Here is a 15642-nt window from a genome sequence, read left to right as displayed (position 1 = left end):
ACGTAGGAACGAAAATCACTTTCTAGACACTTTTTCCTGGTTCACCTTATGGCCTACTAATTGAACGTCATGGTGAGTTTTTTCCATCTATTAATTTTTCATGCACTTATTTGCTATATTTATCTGCCACATGTGGAAGGCCGGTCCATGAAAATAATGCCTACATTAAACCGGTCCCTGGTGCAAATAGGTTAGGGACCCCTGGTCTAGGGTTCACTTATTAATAATGAAAAAACATACGTACCTGCGATTATCGCGATTAATTTTGAGTTAACTATGAGCAAAATGCAATTAAAAATATTTAAATCGTTTGACAGCCTTAGTTTTTAGTTCTAACAGAGCCGTATGGAGAACCTTGATCTATGGTATGAATGAGTCTCTGATTCCAGTCCAAATTTCCATAGAGTAGCTAGAAAAAAAATCTAAATTACTCTGTTTAATGTTTTTTTAGCATCTAATGAAACAAAAGCGGTTTTGAGATCATGACTAACATAATAGTCAGATTGCTTAAACGGCAAAGATTGTTGGGCAAGTATCGCCCTTTGATAAAAAGAGCATTTTTCTTTATTTAGTTTAAGTTGGTTGGCAAAATATTTGCCTGGTTTATTGTCATGCTCAAACATTTCCAAGCATAACCTTGGTAATTGGAATTGAGTTTCTTTTGAAATTATTTTTCTTAAGTCTAATTTAAGTATTCCTATTTTGCTTAAAGTTTGTTTGACTTGTGAGTTATCATAAACTATTTCTAATAGTTTCATATCAGTAGGTGGCAGCAGGTAGCTAATTGCTTTGTAGATGTCGGGACCATTATTATTAATTATTGGTCGACTTCGAAATTTTACAGTAAAATGTATGTAGTTTTTACAACATTAAACTGTAAATTGAAAAAACTCTTCCACTGTTTTTATGGTAAAATGTTATCAACTAACCATACACAGTAAAAACAATACATTTTACAGTAAAAAACTAGCAGCTCAGTTGATAGAATTTTATTGTAGAAAAAGCCAGTAATAGTTCTTTTCAATATACTGTAAAAACGTTTGTACTGAAGTGAAATGATTAACTCATATTATGTTCTACATATGGTGAATGTTTATATTCAACTTGGAGAACGTCTCCGACGTCTCTTTTAATCCAGTCGCACTGCCGTGTCGCCCTTCTGCCCGGGAGGGGGTGACAAGACCAGAAATACACATCAGTACAATTTATTGTAAAATCTTGATATTTTTCAGTGTACAATTGGATGGATAATGTCCTTAGAAATCATACTCATTGGAACAGTTTCCCTTGTGGATCAATAAAGTTTGTCTAAGTCTATAAGTCAAGCAGATATTTAACATTTAACATTTTAATAATGTTTAAAAAGCATTTGTTGCAATATTGGTTTAATTTGGTGTTGGTATTGGATACTATAAAAGTTTAAAAAGGTATGCAATTTTTGCAGTACATATATTTTTTTCTATCAAAATGGAAAAAACAAATACATTGAGTTAGAAAAGATAAAGTAGAGTACTTTGACGCATGTTATTTCCAGGCGTACGCGGGCCACATTAAATGATCTGGTAAAGTGACCTGTATAGTGGATTTGTGAAATTGTCACTTGAGAATCTGTCTTTTTTTACACAATTTCTTAAATTTTAATTTGCCAAAAGTTTTATCGATCAGAAATACTGCATTTGCGGTATTAGGACTCCCGCTTGTTATTGTTTTGGTCATGGCGAGCAATAAACCCAAGAAGCGAAGCTTCAATGAAAAGTGGCTTCAGGAGCCACTTTTCAGCAAATGGATAACTTATGACGATGGAAAGATGTTTTGAGCACCATTTAAACCAGCTGAGAAAAAGATCACCTTTATGACCAGGTGCACTGATTTTCAAAGATCCAGCCTCACAAGGCATCATGTTACACCTTTCCTGCTTGTTTGCTCCCAGACCGTGGTCGAGGAGCATGGAGGAGACGTTCCCTCCAGGGCAAAGTGACATTTATAAAGGATTTTTGAATTGTTGCTATTTTTAGAATATTTTTAAAAAATCTCACGTACCCCTTGGCATACCTTCAAGTACCCCCAGGGGTTCGCGTACCCCCATTTGAGAACCACTGTACTAGGTCATAAAATCAGTCAGTTGAGTCGGTCCATAGGTTGCCTGTAGGGATTTTTAATGTCCAGCAGATGTCAGTATTTAGTGACACAGTATCGACACAGTATCAATACAGTTTTGCAATGTGTCGAAACGCTTCATGACGCCTCATCAACCCATCACTAGTAGATAGGTTATAGCTGCATCGCTCGCGGCTCGTCATATATTTAACGTTAATCCGTGATTTCACCGAGCGTTTCACTGACGGTGAGCAGCTTGACGCTGCTTCATTAACACCGCCGCTGTTTGACTCGTGGCCCGGGGCAGACGCACGTAGTAACAGTCACGTGTTACAATACCGACGAGCTAACGTGTCCAGGTTATAACCATGTTGTCAATAAACACACATGGACTGAAGCTAAATTGTCCACTGTCCACTGCAGCATGTAAATGCAATGAAAAGAATAAAATCTGAGCCAACCAGCTGTTAAAATGTTGTCCAGTTTAATGTTTTGGCCATTAAAGGCCCTTCATTTCAAGATTTCAACTGTGATCGGGCTTTAAACAGGTGGCTGACCTGTTCAGATGAGTGTAACTGCTACTGGTCAAATAATGTGAAATAGCATTTAATTTTACATGTATGCAATGCCATTTAAATGTAATTATAGATAATAATAATAATAAATACTGTGTAGTGTTGTAAATAGTCAACGGGAAGGATTTTAGTAAGATATAAGCCATGAGCACTACACAGCCAGAAAAAAACCTAGGCAGGACAAGTAAAAATATTGGGGCAAGTAGATTTGAGAAGTCGGGCAAGTAGAAAAAAACCTTAACGTTGAACCCTGCATGTGTTGAGCTGCTGCCGCTTAAGGTTAGACGGCACTGTACATAGAGCGGTTCTGCTCGTTAGTAATAAATTCCAATGTTGGATGTTCACTCCTTCACACAGATGAGTATAGAAAAATATTTTCAACGGCCGAAAAGGGCTCGACTTGGAGAGGAGGTAGGCCTACAGTCCGGACCACAGGTGCGACCTGTTCCGCAGCAGCAGGAGGAGGAGGAGGAGGTTGACTGACTGTGGCAGGACACCTCTGCCTCTGTTTCACTTCATGTTGCTGGTAAATAATATGGTTGTAGTAGTAGGCTAAAGTTAAATTATTTAGTATTCACTAATTAAAGGGGCAGAGCTTTAAGAGACATTTTAGCTTTTATATTTTATAAGATATATTTTTTGTAAAAACCACAATTAATAAATATATTTCAGTGAATCACTAATTGTTCAAATCTGTATATAAATATGTACATAAAATGTTGTAATTATATTCCAACTCCGCGTTCTTCTTGGTCATCCCCCGACCACACCACCACAAATAGATGCCTGTCCTGTGGGAAACACTGTATGGCCATCACGAAACCAGAGATGAAACGCTAGAGGCATTGAGTGCCACTGTGTTAAATGACATTGAAACTAACTTGCCAAATTCTACAAACCCCGTTTCCATATGAGTTGGGAAATTGTGGTAGATGTAAATATAAACGGAATACAATGATTTGCAAATCCTTTTCAACCCATATTCAATTGAATGCACTACAAAGACAAGATATTTGATGTTCAAACTCATAAACTTTTTTTTTTTTGTGCAAATAATAATTAACTTAGAATTTCATGGCTGCAACACGTGCCAAAGTAGTTGGGAAAGGGCATGTTCACCACTGTGTTACATCACCTTTTCTTTTAACAACACTCAATAAACGATTGGGAACTGAGGAAACTAATTGTTGAAGCTTTGAAAGTGGAATTCTTTCCCATTCTTGTTTTATGTAGAGCTTCAGTCGTTCAACAGTCCGGGGTCTCCGCTGTCGTATTTTACGCTTCATAATGCGCCACACATTTTCAATGGGAGACAGGTCTGCACTGCAGGCGGGCCAGGAAAGTACCCGCACTCTTTTTTTACGAAGCCATGCTGTTGTAACACGTGCTGAATGTGTCATGGCATTGTCTTGCTGAAATAAGCAGGGGCGTCCATGAAAAAGATGGCGCTTAGACGGCAGCATATGTTGTTCCAAAACCTGTATGTACCTTTCAGCATTAATGGTGCCTTCACAGATGTGTAAGTTACCCATGCCTTGGGCACTAATGCACCCCCATACCATCACAGATGCTGGCTTTTGAACTTTGCGTCGATAACAGTCTGGATGGTTCGCTTCCCCTTTGGTCCGGATGACACGATGTCGAATATTTCCAAAAAAATTTGAAATGTGGACTCGTCAGACCACAGAGACTTTTCTACTTTGCATGAGTCCATCTTAGATGATCTTGGGCCCAGAGAAGCCGGCGGCGTTTCTGGATGTTGTTGATAAATGGCTTTCGCTTTGCATAGTAGAGCTTTAACTTGCACTTACAGATGTAGCGACGAACTGTATTTTGTGACAGTGGTTTTCTGAAGTGTTCCTGAGCCCATGTGGTGATATCCTTTAGAGATTGATGTCGGTTTTTGATAAAGTGCCGTCTGAGGGATCGAAGGTCACGGTCATTCAATGTTGGTTTCCGGCCATGCCGCTTACGTGGAGTGATTTCTCCAGATTCTCTGAACCTTTTGATGATATTATGGACCGTAGATGTTGAAATCCCTAAATGTCTTGCAATTGCACTTTGACAAACGTTCTTAAACTGTTTGACTATTTGCTAACGCAGTTGTGGACAAAAGGGTGTACCTCGCCTCATCCTTTCTTGTGAAAGACTGAGCATTTTTTGGGAAGCTGTTTTTAATACCCAATCATGGCACCCACCTGTTCCCAATTAGCCTGCAGACCTGTGGGATGTTCCAAATAAGTGTTTAATGAGCATTCCTCAACTTTATCAGTATTTATTGCCACCTTTCCCAACTTCTTTGTCACGTGTTGCTGGCATCAAATTCTAAAGTTAATGATTATTTGCAAAAAAAAAATGTTTATCAGTTGGAACTAGGGATGTCCCGATCCAGGTTTTTGCACTTCCGATCCGATACCGATATTGTTTTTGCACTTCCGATCCGATACCGATACTGACCGATACCGATACTGACCGATAATGGCCTATCCGAGCATGTATTAAAGTTTAAAGTTATTTAGCCTACTTAGTTGTCAGAATCATGTTGAAAAGGGTTTTAGTACTCTTGATAACAACTAGCCAGCTGAATTAGGGGAGTTTGAATAATACACAATGGTTGGTAACAAGAAACTGACCTGTTTATTCAAGGATAAACACAAAATAGACAAAATTATACATGACAAACAGAAATGGCATCATTGAACTAGGGCTGGGCGATATGGCCTTTTTTTAATATTGCGATATTTTAAGGCCATATTGCGATACACAATATATATTTCGATATTTTGCCTTAGCCTTGAATGAACACTTGATGCATATAATCACAGCAGTATGATGATTCTATGTGTCTACATTAAAACATTCTTCTTCATACTGCATTAATATATGCTACTTTTAAACTTTCATGCAGAGAGGGAAATCCCAACTAAAAAAAAATCACTATTTTTTTCATACGGTGTTGATTTGGAAATGTTTGCGTCAGCATTTTGATGGTGTGGACGTGTGGCACCGAATGGAGATAAGCGTCTCGACAGATGTTACAATATTTAAACAATGATGACGAAAACTGTTGGACCGCAGTTTTTTTTTTAAACTGGATCTGGATCGGCATTTTCCCATGCCTTGACGATACGCATTTTTTGGCAAATATCGGATCGGGACATCCCAAACTCGAAGCAAGCGTGACATCATGCTCGGTGCAGCTCGCCTCTTTCGTCGGGGACATCGAGGGACAGGAATGGAGTCTCTAAACTTGAGTAAATTATATAATAACACCAGAAAAAAATGTTGCTAGTCGTTTTTAATTAAAAAAAAGTAATTAAGTCTGTAGACAGTTGAAATATTCCCAAAGTACATTGTACAAAGCAGCAACAATTGAAAATATGACAAAACGATATAAAAATAAATGTTAGTACTAATTAATAACATATTTGTTTTTAAATGTATGTATACATTTTTTGAGCATTTTTAAAGAATATCAAGCGGGAGAAAATGAATGGATGGATATCATAGCAGATTACGCAAATTATGTTATGACGTCATGGTGACCACGCCCATATTCACGCTCCTAACCACGCTCTACCGCCACAGGTATCTTGGCAGTCGAGGGGAAATCTTGCTCTGAACTTCAGTTTGTCGCTGAATGATTATTGGACAATAAATTATAGCTTGAGTTTGGAAAGACTTGATGCTGCTTGCATCCATAAAAGTCCCCCTGTTAATGACACTATTGCTGTAATCTGTGTGGGGAAAGTTGGTGATTTCATAATGCAGCAAATATTAAGATTTCCATCACAACATTTTGAAAAAACAACATGCATCTGGACATATGCTTGTGTGTCGTAATTTAGGTTTGACCTATGCAAAATCCGAATAGATTATTAAAATTATTTCTAATGAAGATTAAATGTTTTGCGTTGCTCTGATAGTTTTTAAAATGTTAGCATTGAATTTGATGGTGTATTACAGGGATCCTCAACAGGCGGACCGCGGTCCATGTCCGGACCCAACGACGTGTCCGTCCGAACCCAGCACGAATTATAGTAAAAAATAAAAAAAATAAAAAAAATATTATTATAATTATAATTATTATAAAAAAATATAATCATTGCATTTATCTTTGAGTTATCGCTAGCGCAAGTCAATGTTCTTTGTTGTTTTTAGTCAAATATCTCCACGTTTCGTTTACACTTCTCCGTGTCTCACTCACTCCGTCTCTCTCTCTCTCTCTCAGAGAGAGAAAGAGAGAGAGACGGAGTGAGAGCGGGAGAACGCCACTCTGATTGGCTGATTCCGATATGGGTTGTCATCTCTATCACAACGACGCGCTGATTGGCTGTTACCACCTGGGTCATACACATGTGCACAGTGCATGGAACCTTTCGCTGCAGGCACACAGTTGTCTCGTATCGCTACTTCGCTAACTGTTCACTCGTCAGTCACTGAATGTGAATCAAATCACAATGGCATGCTCCAAGTTGGCTCAGGCTGGTAAAAGAAAGGTGGACAGGGAAAACTGACGTTTCAAGGAAGAATGGACAGAGCAATATGTTTTCATCCAACCTACTGCAAAAATACCAGACCAATGTGTCTAATATGCAACAGTACTGTTGCTCTGGTGAAAAGTGAAAATCTGAAACGTCACTATCTGAAAGAGCACCGCAAATTTGAAGAGACATTTCCTCATGATTCAGAGCTAAGAAAAAAAGAAATCACGAGGCTGAAAAAGTCATATGAAACATCAAGCAAGATTTTTGTTAAATCTATGACACAACAACAAATAGCAACAGAGTGCTCACTCAGTGTCATGGGTTTTGGGTAAACACAAGAAGCCATTCTCTGATGCAGAAATAATTAAAGAATGCTTGACTGAAGTGATGGGTGCCATGTTTGAAGGCAAAGAAAGGGAGGAAATGACAGCTAAAATAAATCAAATCCCACTCTCTGATGCCACAGCTACCAGACGTACTGAAATACTGGCTGGTGATTTGTCCAAGCAGCTTTGTGATGGAATAAAAAACGCAGAGTGCATATCCCTAGCAGTGGATGAGTCCCCTGACACCACTGACAATGCTCAGTTGTTGGTGTTTGTGAGGTATTATGATGAGGAAAAGGGGGAGTTTATTGAAGATGTTTTGGGCCTGGCAAACCTCAGTGGACAAACAAGGGGAGAAGACATCTATAAAACAATATCAGAAATGCTGAATGAAAAGATCTGAAGAAAGTTGTGTCCATTGCTACTGATGGAGCTCCAGCCATGTTGGGGAGAGAGAAGGGACTGGTTCCGCGTCTGAGAGAACACCACCCTGGCCTGATATCTTATCACTGCATAATCCACCAGTCTGTCCTTTGTGCAAGTCTTGGAGAAGTGTACTCTGAAATCATGACAACAATGATGAAACTCATAAACTTCTTGAGAGCATCATCTGCACTGCAGCACCACTTGCTGCGCACATTCCTAACAGAGGTAGATGCTGCTTTTGATGATTTGCTCGTGCACAACAACGTCAGATGGCTGAGCAAAGGCAGGGTCCTGGAGCGTTTTTGGGCCATTAGAGAAGAGCTGCAAGTGTTTCTGTCCCAGCAAAATAGCGCAAAAGCAAAACAGTTATTGGAATTTCTGCAAAATGCTGGGAAAATGGAAGCTGTGGCATTTTTGGCTGATATAACCTCCCATCTCAATGACCTAAATCTCAAGCTACAGGGGAAGAAGAACACAGTTGGAGGTGCTGATGTCAGAAGTCCGTGCCTTCCAGAGGAAGCTGGAGCTTTTCAAAAGTGACATACAGGTAACTAATTTGTTATTATTATTTTCTAACACACACTATTTTCTTCCACTTCATAATTCATACCTATTTTTAAGCATTGTTCCTAATATATATTTAAACTGTGTATCTACAGGAGGAACTGCTCCACTTCCCCAAACTTCTGGAACTGACCAAAGGAGAGGGAGATCATCAGTGCCATTTGGAATTCTTGGAAAAACTCATTGCAAATTTCAAGACTCGCTTTGATGGCTTCATTTTGGGAAAACAAGTCCTGCTGTTCAGTGAAAACCCATTCCTGATCAGAAATGTGAGTGCGTTCTCTGCAGAAGCAAAACAAGTCTTCCCATGGGCCAGAGCTGCTTCACTGCAGACTGAGCTCATTGACCTCCAAGAAAGTGTCGCACTGAAAGAGGCTCAGTGTGACGCCATCACCTTCTGGTCAAAGCTGGTCATTCCTTCCAAGTTACCTCTGCTGCATAAGATGGCCTGTCACATCCTCACAATGTTTTGCTCAACATACAGCTGTGAGTCTGCCTTCTCTACAATGAACATTGTGAAGAACAAGTACCGCAGCAGACTGACCAATGAACACCTGGATCAGTGTCTCCGCCTGGCCATCACACCTTTTGTGCCAAAGTTCAAAGTCTTGGCTTCAACCCCAAGAGCCCAATTCTCCCATTGAGCAGCTGTGTTTTACACAATGGGGATGTACTGTACCATAGTTATATTTGCACATGAATGAGATCTGTTGAGGTCATTTGTTTACCAGGGATAGGAGGGTTGTGTTTAAAAGTATTTATTTTTTGTTAAAACTGAAAGTTTTATTTAAGTTCTTATTTATTTTTGTTTCAAAGAAAATCTTTCATGTATTTTATTGGATATTTATTTTATTTTTGTTAATTTTAAGAAAATGTTAAACTACTACGTACCTCCTGCTACTATATAAGCTTGACCGATAATACACGGACCCAGCCTGTTTCAAAAAAACATTTGTGGACCTTCAAGATTTGTACTTGAGGACCCCTGGTGTATTATATACTGCACCAAATTGTTAAAGTTAAAGTGAAAAGTTAAAGTACCAATGATTGTCACACACATACTAGGTGTGGCGAAATTATTCTCTGCATTTGACCCATCACCCTTGATCACCCCCTGGGAGGTGAGGGGAGCAGTGGGCAGCAGCGGTGGCTGCGCCCGGGAATCATTTTATGGTGATTTAACCCCCCAATTCCAACCCTTGATGCTGAGTGCAAAGCAGGGAGGTAATGGGTCCCATTTTTATAGTCTTGGTATGACTCGGCCGGGGTTTGAACTCACAACCTACCGATCTCAGGGCAGACACTCTAACCACTAGACCACTGAGTAGGTCCACTAGACCAGTGGTTCTCAACCTTTTTTCAGTGATGTACCCCCTGTGAAAATGTTTTTAATTCAAGTACCCCCTAATCTGAGCAAAGCATTTTTGGTTGAAAAAAAGAGATAAAGAAGTAAAATACAGCACTATGTCATCAGTTTCTGATTTATTAAACTGTATAACAGTGCAAAATATTGCTCATTTGTAGTGGTCTTTCTTGAACTATTTGGAAAAAAAGATATAAAAATAACTAAAAAGTTGTTGAAAAATAAACAAGTGATTCAATTATAAATAAAGATTTCTACACATAGCTACATATCAACTTAAAGTGCCCTCTTTCGGGATTGTAATAGAGATCCATCTGGATTCATGAACTTAATTCTAAACATTTCTTCACAAAAAAAGAAATCTTTAACATCAATATTTATGGAACATGTCCACAAAAAATCTAGCTGTCAACACTGAATATTGCATTGTTGCATTGTAATGAATGGAATAGCCTCCTTGATTTGATGTTCAGTTTATGAACTTACATTCATATTTTGTTGAAGTATTATTCAATTAATATATTTATAAAGGATTTTTGAATTGTTGCTATTTTTAGAATATTTAAAAAAAAATCTCATGTACCCCTTGGCATACCTTCAAGTACCCCCAGGGGTACGCGTACCCCCATTTGAGAACCACTGCACTAGACCACTGAGTAGGCTACATTTTATTCAAAACCAGTATCGCACCCAAATGTTGTAATACCTTTTGCAATATGTAACAAGTTATTACAAAATGTGTCAAAGTTTATCAGCAAATGTGTTTAAAGATTTTATTACAAACTGCGGCAGGTTATGTCACGGCCCAGGCGCATTCCAGTGCGCATTTATCTGTGCGTTGCGCTGAGCGCACTTTCAAGCGTGCTCCTGCATGTGCCACTCCTGCTGCAGCCAGTGGCTGCAATCAATCAGCAATCTGCACACCTGTCGCTGATGAGCTCCCTGGGCTTCTTAAGCCAGTGCAGACTTGCATTCCGGGCCAGAACGTAGCGACCTGTTCCAGTACAGTAAGACAACCATCTCTAGCTCAATGCACACTCTCTCTCTGTGTGTGTTTCTCCTCTTGTGTGTTCATTTGTTTCATGTCCCTTATCGTCATCCAGCAGCATTCCTTCGTACCCGCGTCACAAGCTGTGTGTCTCCTCTCCCCGTATTCCCTTTGAGGGTTCAATGATCCACATCGCCGCACCACCGTGCCAGTCGCGTCGGAGAGGACAAAGACCTTCCAGAAGGGCATTGATGCGCTCCCTGGACGCTGCGCCTCCAGTGACTTATGCTCCGCCTCCCAGGGCTCAAGCTCCGCCCCCGATTATTCAAGCTCCTCCCCCAGTAACTCTAGCCCCGCCCGGTGACCTAGCCCCTCCCCGGTGACTATATCCCCGCCCCCAGTGAGTTTGGCCCCGCCCATGGCTCTGGAAAATTTTTCTGGCTCTCCTCGACAGCCTCCTGTGGGAAGGAGGGATGAACTGTTTAAATTATCTAGAGAGGAGGAGGAATCTACCTGCCTCCTGGCCTCCCGCTTCCCACCCTTTGTGACTGCATTTGGCAGGAAGCGTCTGGCATCCGCTTTCGGAGGGGGTGGTGGTGGTGATGGCTGTGCTGGTGGGGTGGCACAGCTTCGACCAGCAAAACGGCTACCCCCTGCTCGGCCAGGACCCAGACTGGTCCCCGTGCCAGCACCACGGCCAGCAATGTGCGCTGTGCTGAGCGAACCTCCTGCGCTTGCCACTCCGGCTGCAATCAATCAGCAATCTGCACATCTGTAATTGACGAGCTCCCTGTGCTTCTTAAGCCAGTGCAGATCTGCGTTCCGGGGAAGAACGTAGCGACCTGTTTCAGTACAGTCAGCCGACCATCTCTAGCTCTATGCACACTCTCTCTCTCTGTGTTTCTCCCCCTCCTTGTTCATTTGTCTCGTGTCCCTTGTCGTCATCCAGTAGCATTCCTCCGTTCCCGCGTCACAAGCGGCGTGTCTCGTCTCCCCGTATTCCCTCTGGTTCCCTCTGGTTCCCTGGCTGCCTCTTGGATCTCAACCTCCCGCCTGGACGCAGACTCTGACGCCTCGCTCTTGCCCTCGACCTCACGCCTGCTCACGGACCTCCGAGCTTGTCTTGCCCCCTTGGACTTCCGCATCTCGCTCAACACTACCGGTAACACTCAGCAGCTAATCACTGCACATAGCCCCAGTTCAGCCCCCCATGCATTTTAAGGCTCTATTATGCAAAACCAACGTTTCTTACCTATTGGTACATGCTGGTGTGTATTTAGGAGATCCCAAATACACAACAGATGCATAAGTCCCGAACATTTGAAGTCACACTGTGGAGGCATTACAGAGATATTACAATCTTGCTTTCCTTCATACTTCCTCCACATGAGCCGCACCATTTGTGACGTCCCACTGGTGACGTCAGCTCCATCTTTTGGCCGCCAAATCACAGTACTAATAGGAACGCGCAACGGACCGAGCCCATATTTCTGTGGCCAATCACGTAACCAGGTCTATCTCTCCATGCGCCAATCAAATATCCAGCTCCAGCTTTTGGCTGCCCAATCACAACGTGAATGCAAATTATTTTGTCCCACTCCTAGTGCACTTCTTGCGGAGCGATCCCTCGTAAATTGAAAGGTAAACACTTGTGTGTTTATCAATTTCGCCTTATTTGGAAGTGACCTATTTGTTAGCATTGCTCCATAGTCATCCAATATACATATTATAGTGTTATTTTGCCCTAATTTTGACTGTAGTAATGTCTTCTAAGCACCCCAAAAGCAACAAGGCCATGATGACTGTGTGTGGCTCTCTCGGCTGAGGTATTTTGCCTACATTGACGTCTGAACTAAGGCAACAGTGGTACCATTTGTATCAAAAGGTATATTGAAAATCTATTAAATTATTTTAATCCATTTTCATTAAATAATTAGTTACTAGCTATAAGTATAGCCTACTACAGTATACAGGTAAAAGCCAGTAAATCAGAATATTTTGAAAAACTTGATTTATTTCAGTAATTGCATTCAAAAGGTGTAACTTGTACATTATATTTATTCATTGCACACAGACTGATGCATTCAAATGTTTATTTCATTTACTTTTGATGATTTGAAGTGGCAACAAATGAAAATCCAAAATTCCGTGTGTCACAAAATTAGAATATTACTTAAGGCTAATACAAAAAAGGGATTTTTAGAAATGTTGGCCAACTGAAAAGTATGAAAATGAAAAATATGAGCATGTACAATACTCAATACTTGGTTGGAGCTCCTTTTGCCTCAATTACTGCGTTAATGCGGCGTGGCATGGAGTCGATGAGTTTCTGGCACTGCTCAGGTGTTATGAGAGCCCAGGTTGCTCTTCTGCGTTTTTGGGTCTGGCATTCTGCATCTTCCTTTTCACAATACCCCACAGATTTTCTATGGGGCTAAGGTCAGGGGAGTTGGCGGGCCAATTTAGAACAGAAATACCATGGTCCGTAAACCAGGCACGGGTAGATTTTGCGCTGTGTGCAGGCGCCAAGTCCTGTTGGAACTTGAAATCTCCATCTCCACAGAGCAGGTCAGCAGCAGGAAGCATGAAGTGCTCTAAAACTTGCTGGTAGACGGCTGCGTTGACCCTGGATCTCAGGAAACAGAGTGGACCGACACCAGCAGATGACATGGCACCCCAAACCATCACCCAACCATGCAAATTTTGCATTTCCTTTGGAAATCGAGGTCCCAGAGTCTGGAGGAAGACAGGAGAGGCACAGGATCCACGTTGCCTGAAGTCTAGTGTAAAGTTTCCACCATCAGTGATGGTTTGGGGTGCAAACACCGTCAGTGTAACCTGCATCGCTGTTGGCCAAGTATGATTTACATTCACGTGTGAGTGTGCGCGTGCTGAAGCCGCACATTTTATGTGACTGGGCCAGCATTCGCTGGACTGGGTTAAAAGTAGACATGATGATTTTTAGGTGGGGCACTGAAATTTGAGAGTCTCCCAGGAAGGTTGGCAAGTATGAGAATTAGTGGTGAATACGGTGTTACCGCGGCACCGCCGCTGAATATAATCGGCGAGCCAGCTTTAGTGTTAATTTGATATCGCCTCAAGGGCCAAGTGAAATTACACGGCGGGCCAAATATGGCCCGCGGGCCAGAGTTTGACACCCATGAGCTATGGAATTATTAGTACAAATATCATTAGCTCTCAGCCATTCTCTTGCTCTCACAAGGAAAAGGGGTTGGAGACCCGTGAACAATATGGTCATATTCTGGCCTGACCAAGCAAAATCATGATAGGATTCGGGTACCGTAATGCCAAAATATATTTTTACAACTTCCTCTCCTCTTTCCCACTGTCAGACTCTTGTCTGACCTTCAGAATTCAGAAAGGTTCCTTTGTTGCCAGTCCAATGTAGAGTAGACAGTAACAATTGCGTGTTTAATAGTGTTGGTAACAATCCGTGCAACTCCTTTGAAATTTATTTTTGTATTTTCAATTAATTAAAGTAAATTGTACTCTACAATTTATTACAATGCCCTTTAGACGCTAATTTGAATGATACATTCACATTGTTATTGATGGACAAGCGGTAGAAAATGGAAGGATGGATCTACATACAATGAAAACATCCATCAATTTTCTACCGTTTGTCCCTGGACAAGTTGCCACCTCGTCGCAGGGCCAACACAGATAGACAATCATATACAATTTAAAACTGGTGCGTTCACTTACCACTGGCCCGGCTAGCTTGAAGAGTTGAAGCAGTTCAATGCGATAGCTGAGCGGGACACACCATCCAAATCGTCCCAAACATGAAGCCAGAGAGGCTGCCCCACTTGCTTCCGAAGCTTCGGTCGCTCCCTCTGAATATTTTAGTGTCTTGCTATTGCCGTCCATGTTGGGGAAGTACAAAGTCGGGAGCACGTTGTCAAGTGTAACTTCTGCGATGTACTTTGATGGAAGTGACGTGTGCAGTAAAAACTAGATACTTCACGTGTAGTTTGATGCACGCGGCTGGTGCGTTCAGGGCCCCTTCGTACACGGAGCAACTACTTCCATCTTTCGCAGCGGAAGCGATGGCCAATATGTTTTTTTGGTGTCGGTGTGATACCAAGTAGTAAAACCGACACAAATACCAATATTTTTGTAAAACTTGAACTCGGCTTATAATAACAAACAAGCAATTTATTAATATGTTATACAATAATGTACAACAATGTAACAACATCAACAAAATAATACATTTTTTATTTGTATTACATACACTAGTTTATACAAAGCAAACTACATTCAAAATTTAAAAAAGGCTAAATATATTATTGGTTTTCATTAAATAGGTGGTCTTCAACGTCGTCCAGGCCAAGGACCTCCAAACTGATAGAGAGATGAAGCGGGGATCCCCTTTTATTATGAGCTTCTATAACAAGTTGCTAATTGGAGCGCACATCATGAGCAATCCTAAATGCTAACAAAAGAGTATAATATGATTCTTTATTCATGTTTTTATTTTAAAGATACAGTGAGTAGGGTGGCCATATGTCACTGCCATTTGTAAACTACACTACAATGTGTTTGATCATTGGCGTTGCTTGGCCTATTTTAGGGGGGCTCAAGCCCCCCTAAAATATTCTTAAGCCCCCCTAAATAATTTGGTGTTAAAAAAAAAAAAAAAAAAAATTTTTTTTTTTTTAACAAATACATGCTGACATATTCATTATAAAGTGGCCCGAATATGAGTTTAAGTAAATAATAATATAACCTGTCATTATTCACTCTCACTTCATAGCGTAAGGTAGAGAGCCCCTTTAGTGCGTCAGTATCC

General features: G+C 41.0%; 1 protein-coding gene across 2 annotated transcripts in view; it reads right to left on the bottom strand.

Annotated features, from left to right (window-relative positions):
- Positions 1 to 14777, bottom strand: part of LOC133617227 (multidrug and toxin extrusion protein 1-like) — a 101032-nt gene extending 86255 nt beyond the window's left edge. For both annotated transcript variants that reach the window (XM_061977085.2, XM_061977086.2), the window contains exon 1: positions 14553 to 14777. In XM_061977085.2, coding sequence (XP_061833069.1) covers positions 14553 to 14717 — 165 coding nt within the window. In that variant the 5' untranslated portion in view covers positions 14718 to 14777. The remainder of the gene's footprint in view (positions 1 to 14552) is intronic.
- Between the last annotated feature and the right edge of the window lie 865 nt (positions 14778 to 15642).

Source organism: Nerophis lumbriciformis, linkage group LG16, assembly GCF_033978685.3.
Source record: "Nerophis lumbriciformis linkage group LG16, RoL_Nlum_v2.1, whole genome shotgun sequence".
Lineage (NCBI taxonomy): Eukaryota > Metazoa > Chordata > Actinopteri > Syngnathiformes > Syngnathidae > Nerophis > Nerophis lumbriciformis.
The sequence above is the reverse complement of the archived record's forward strand: the minus strand, read 5'-3'. Positions and strand labels throughout refer to the sequence as shown.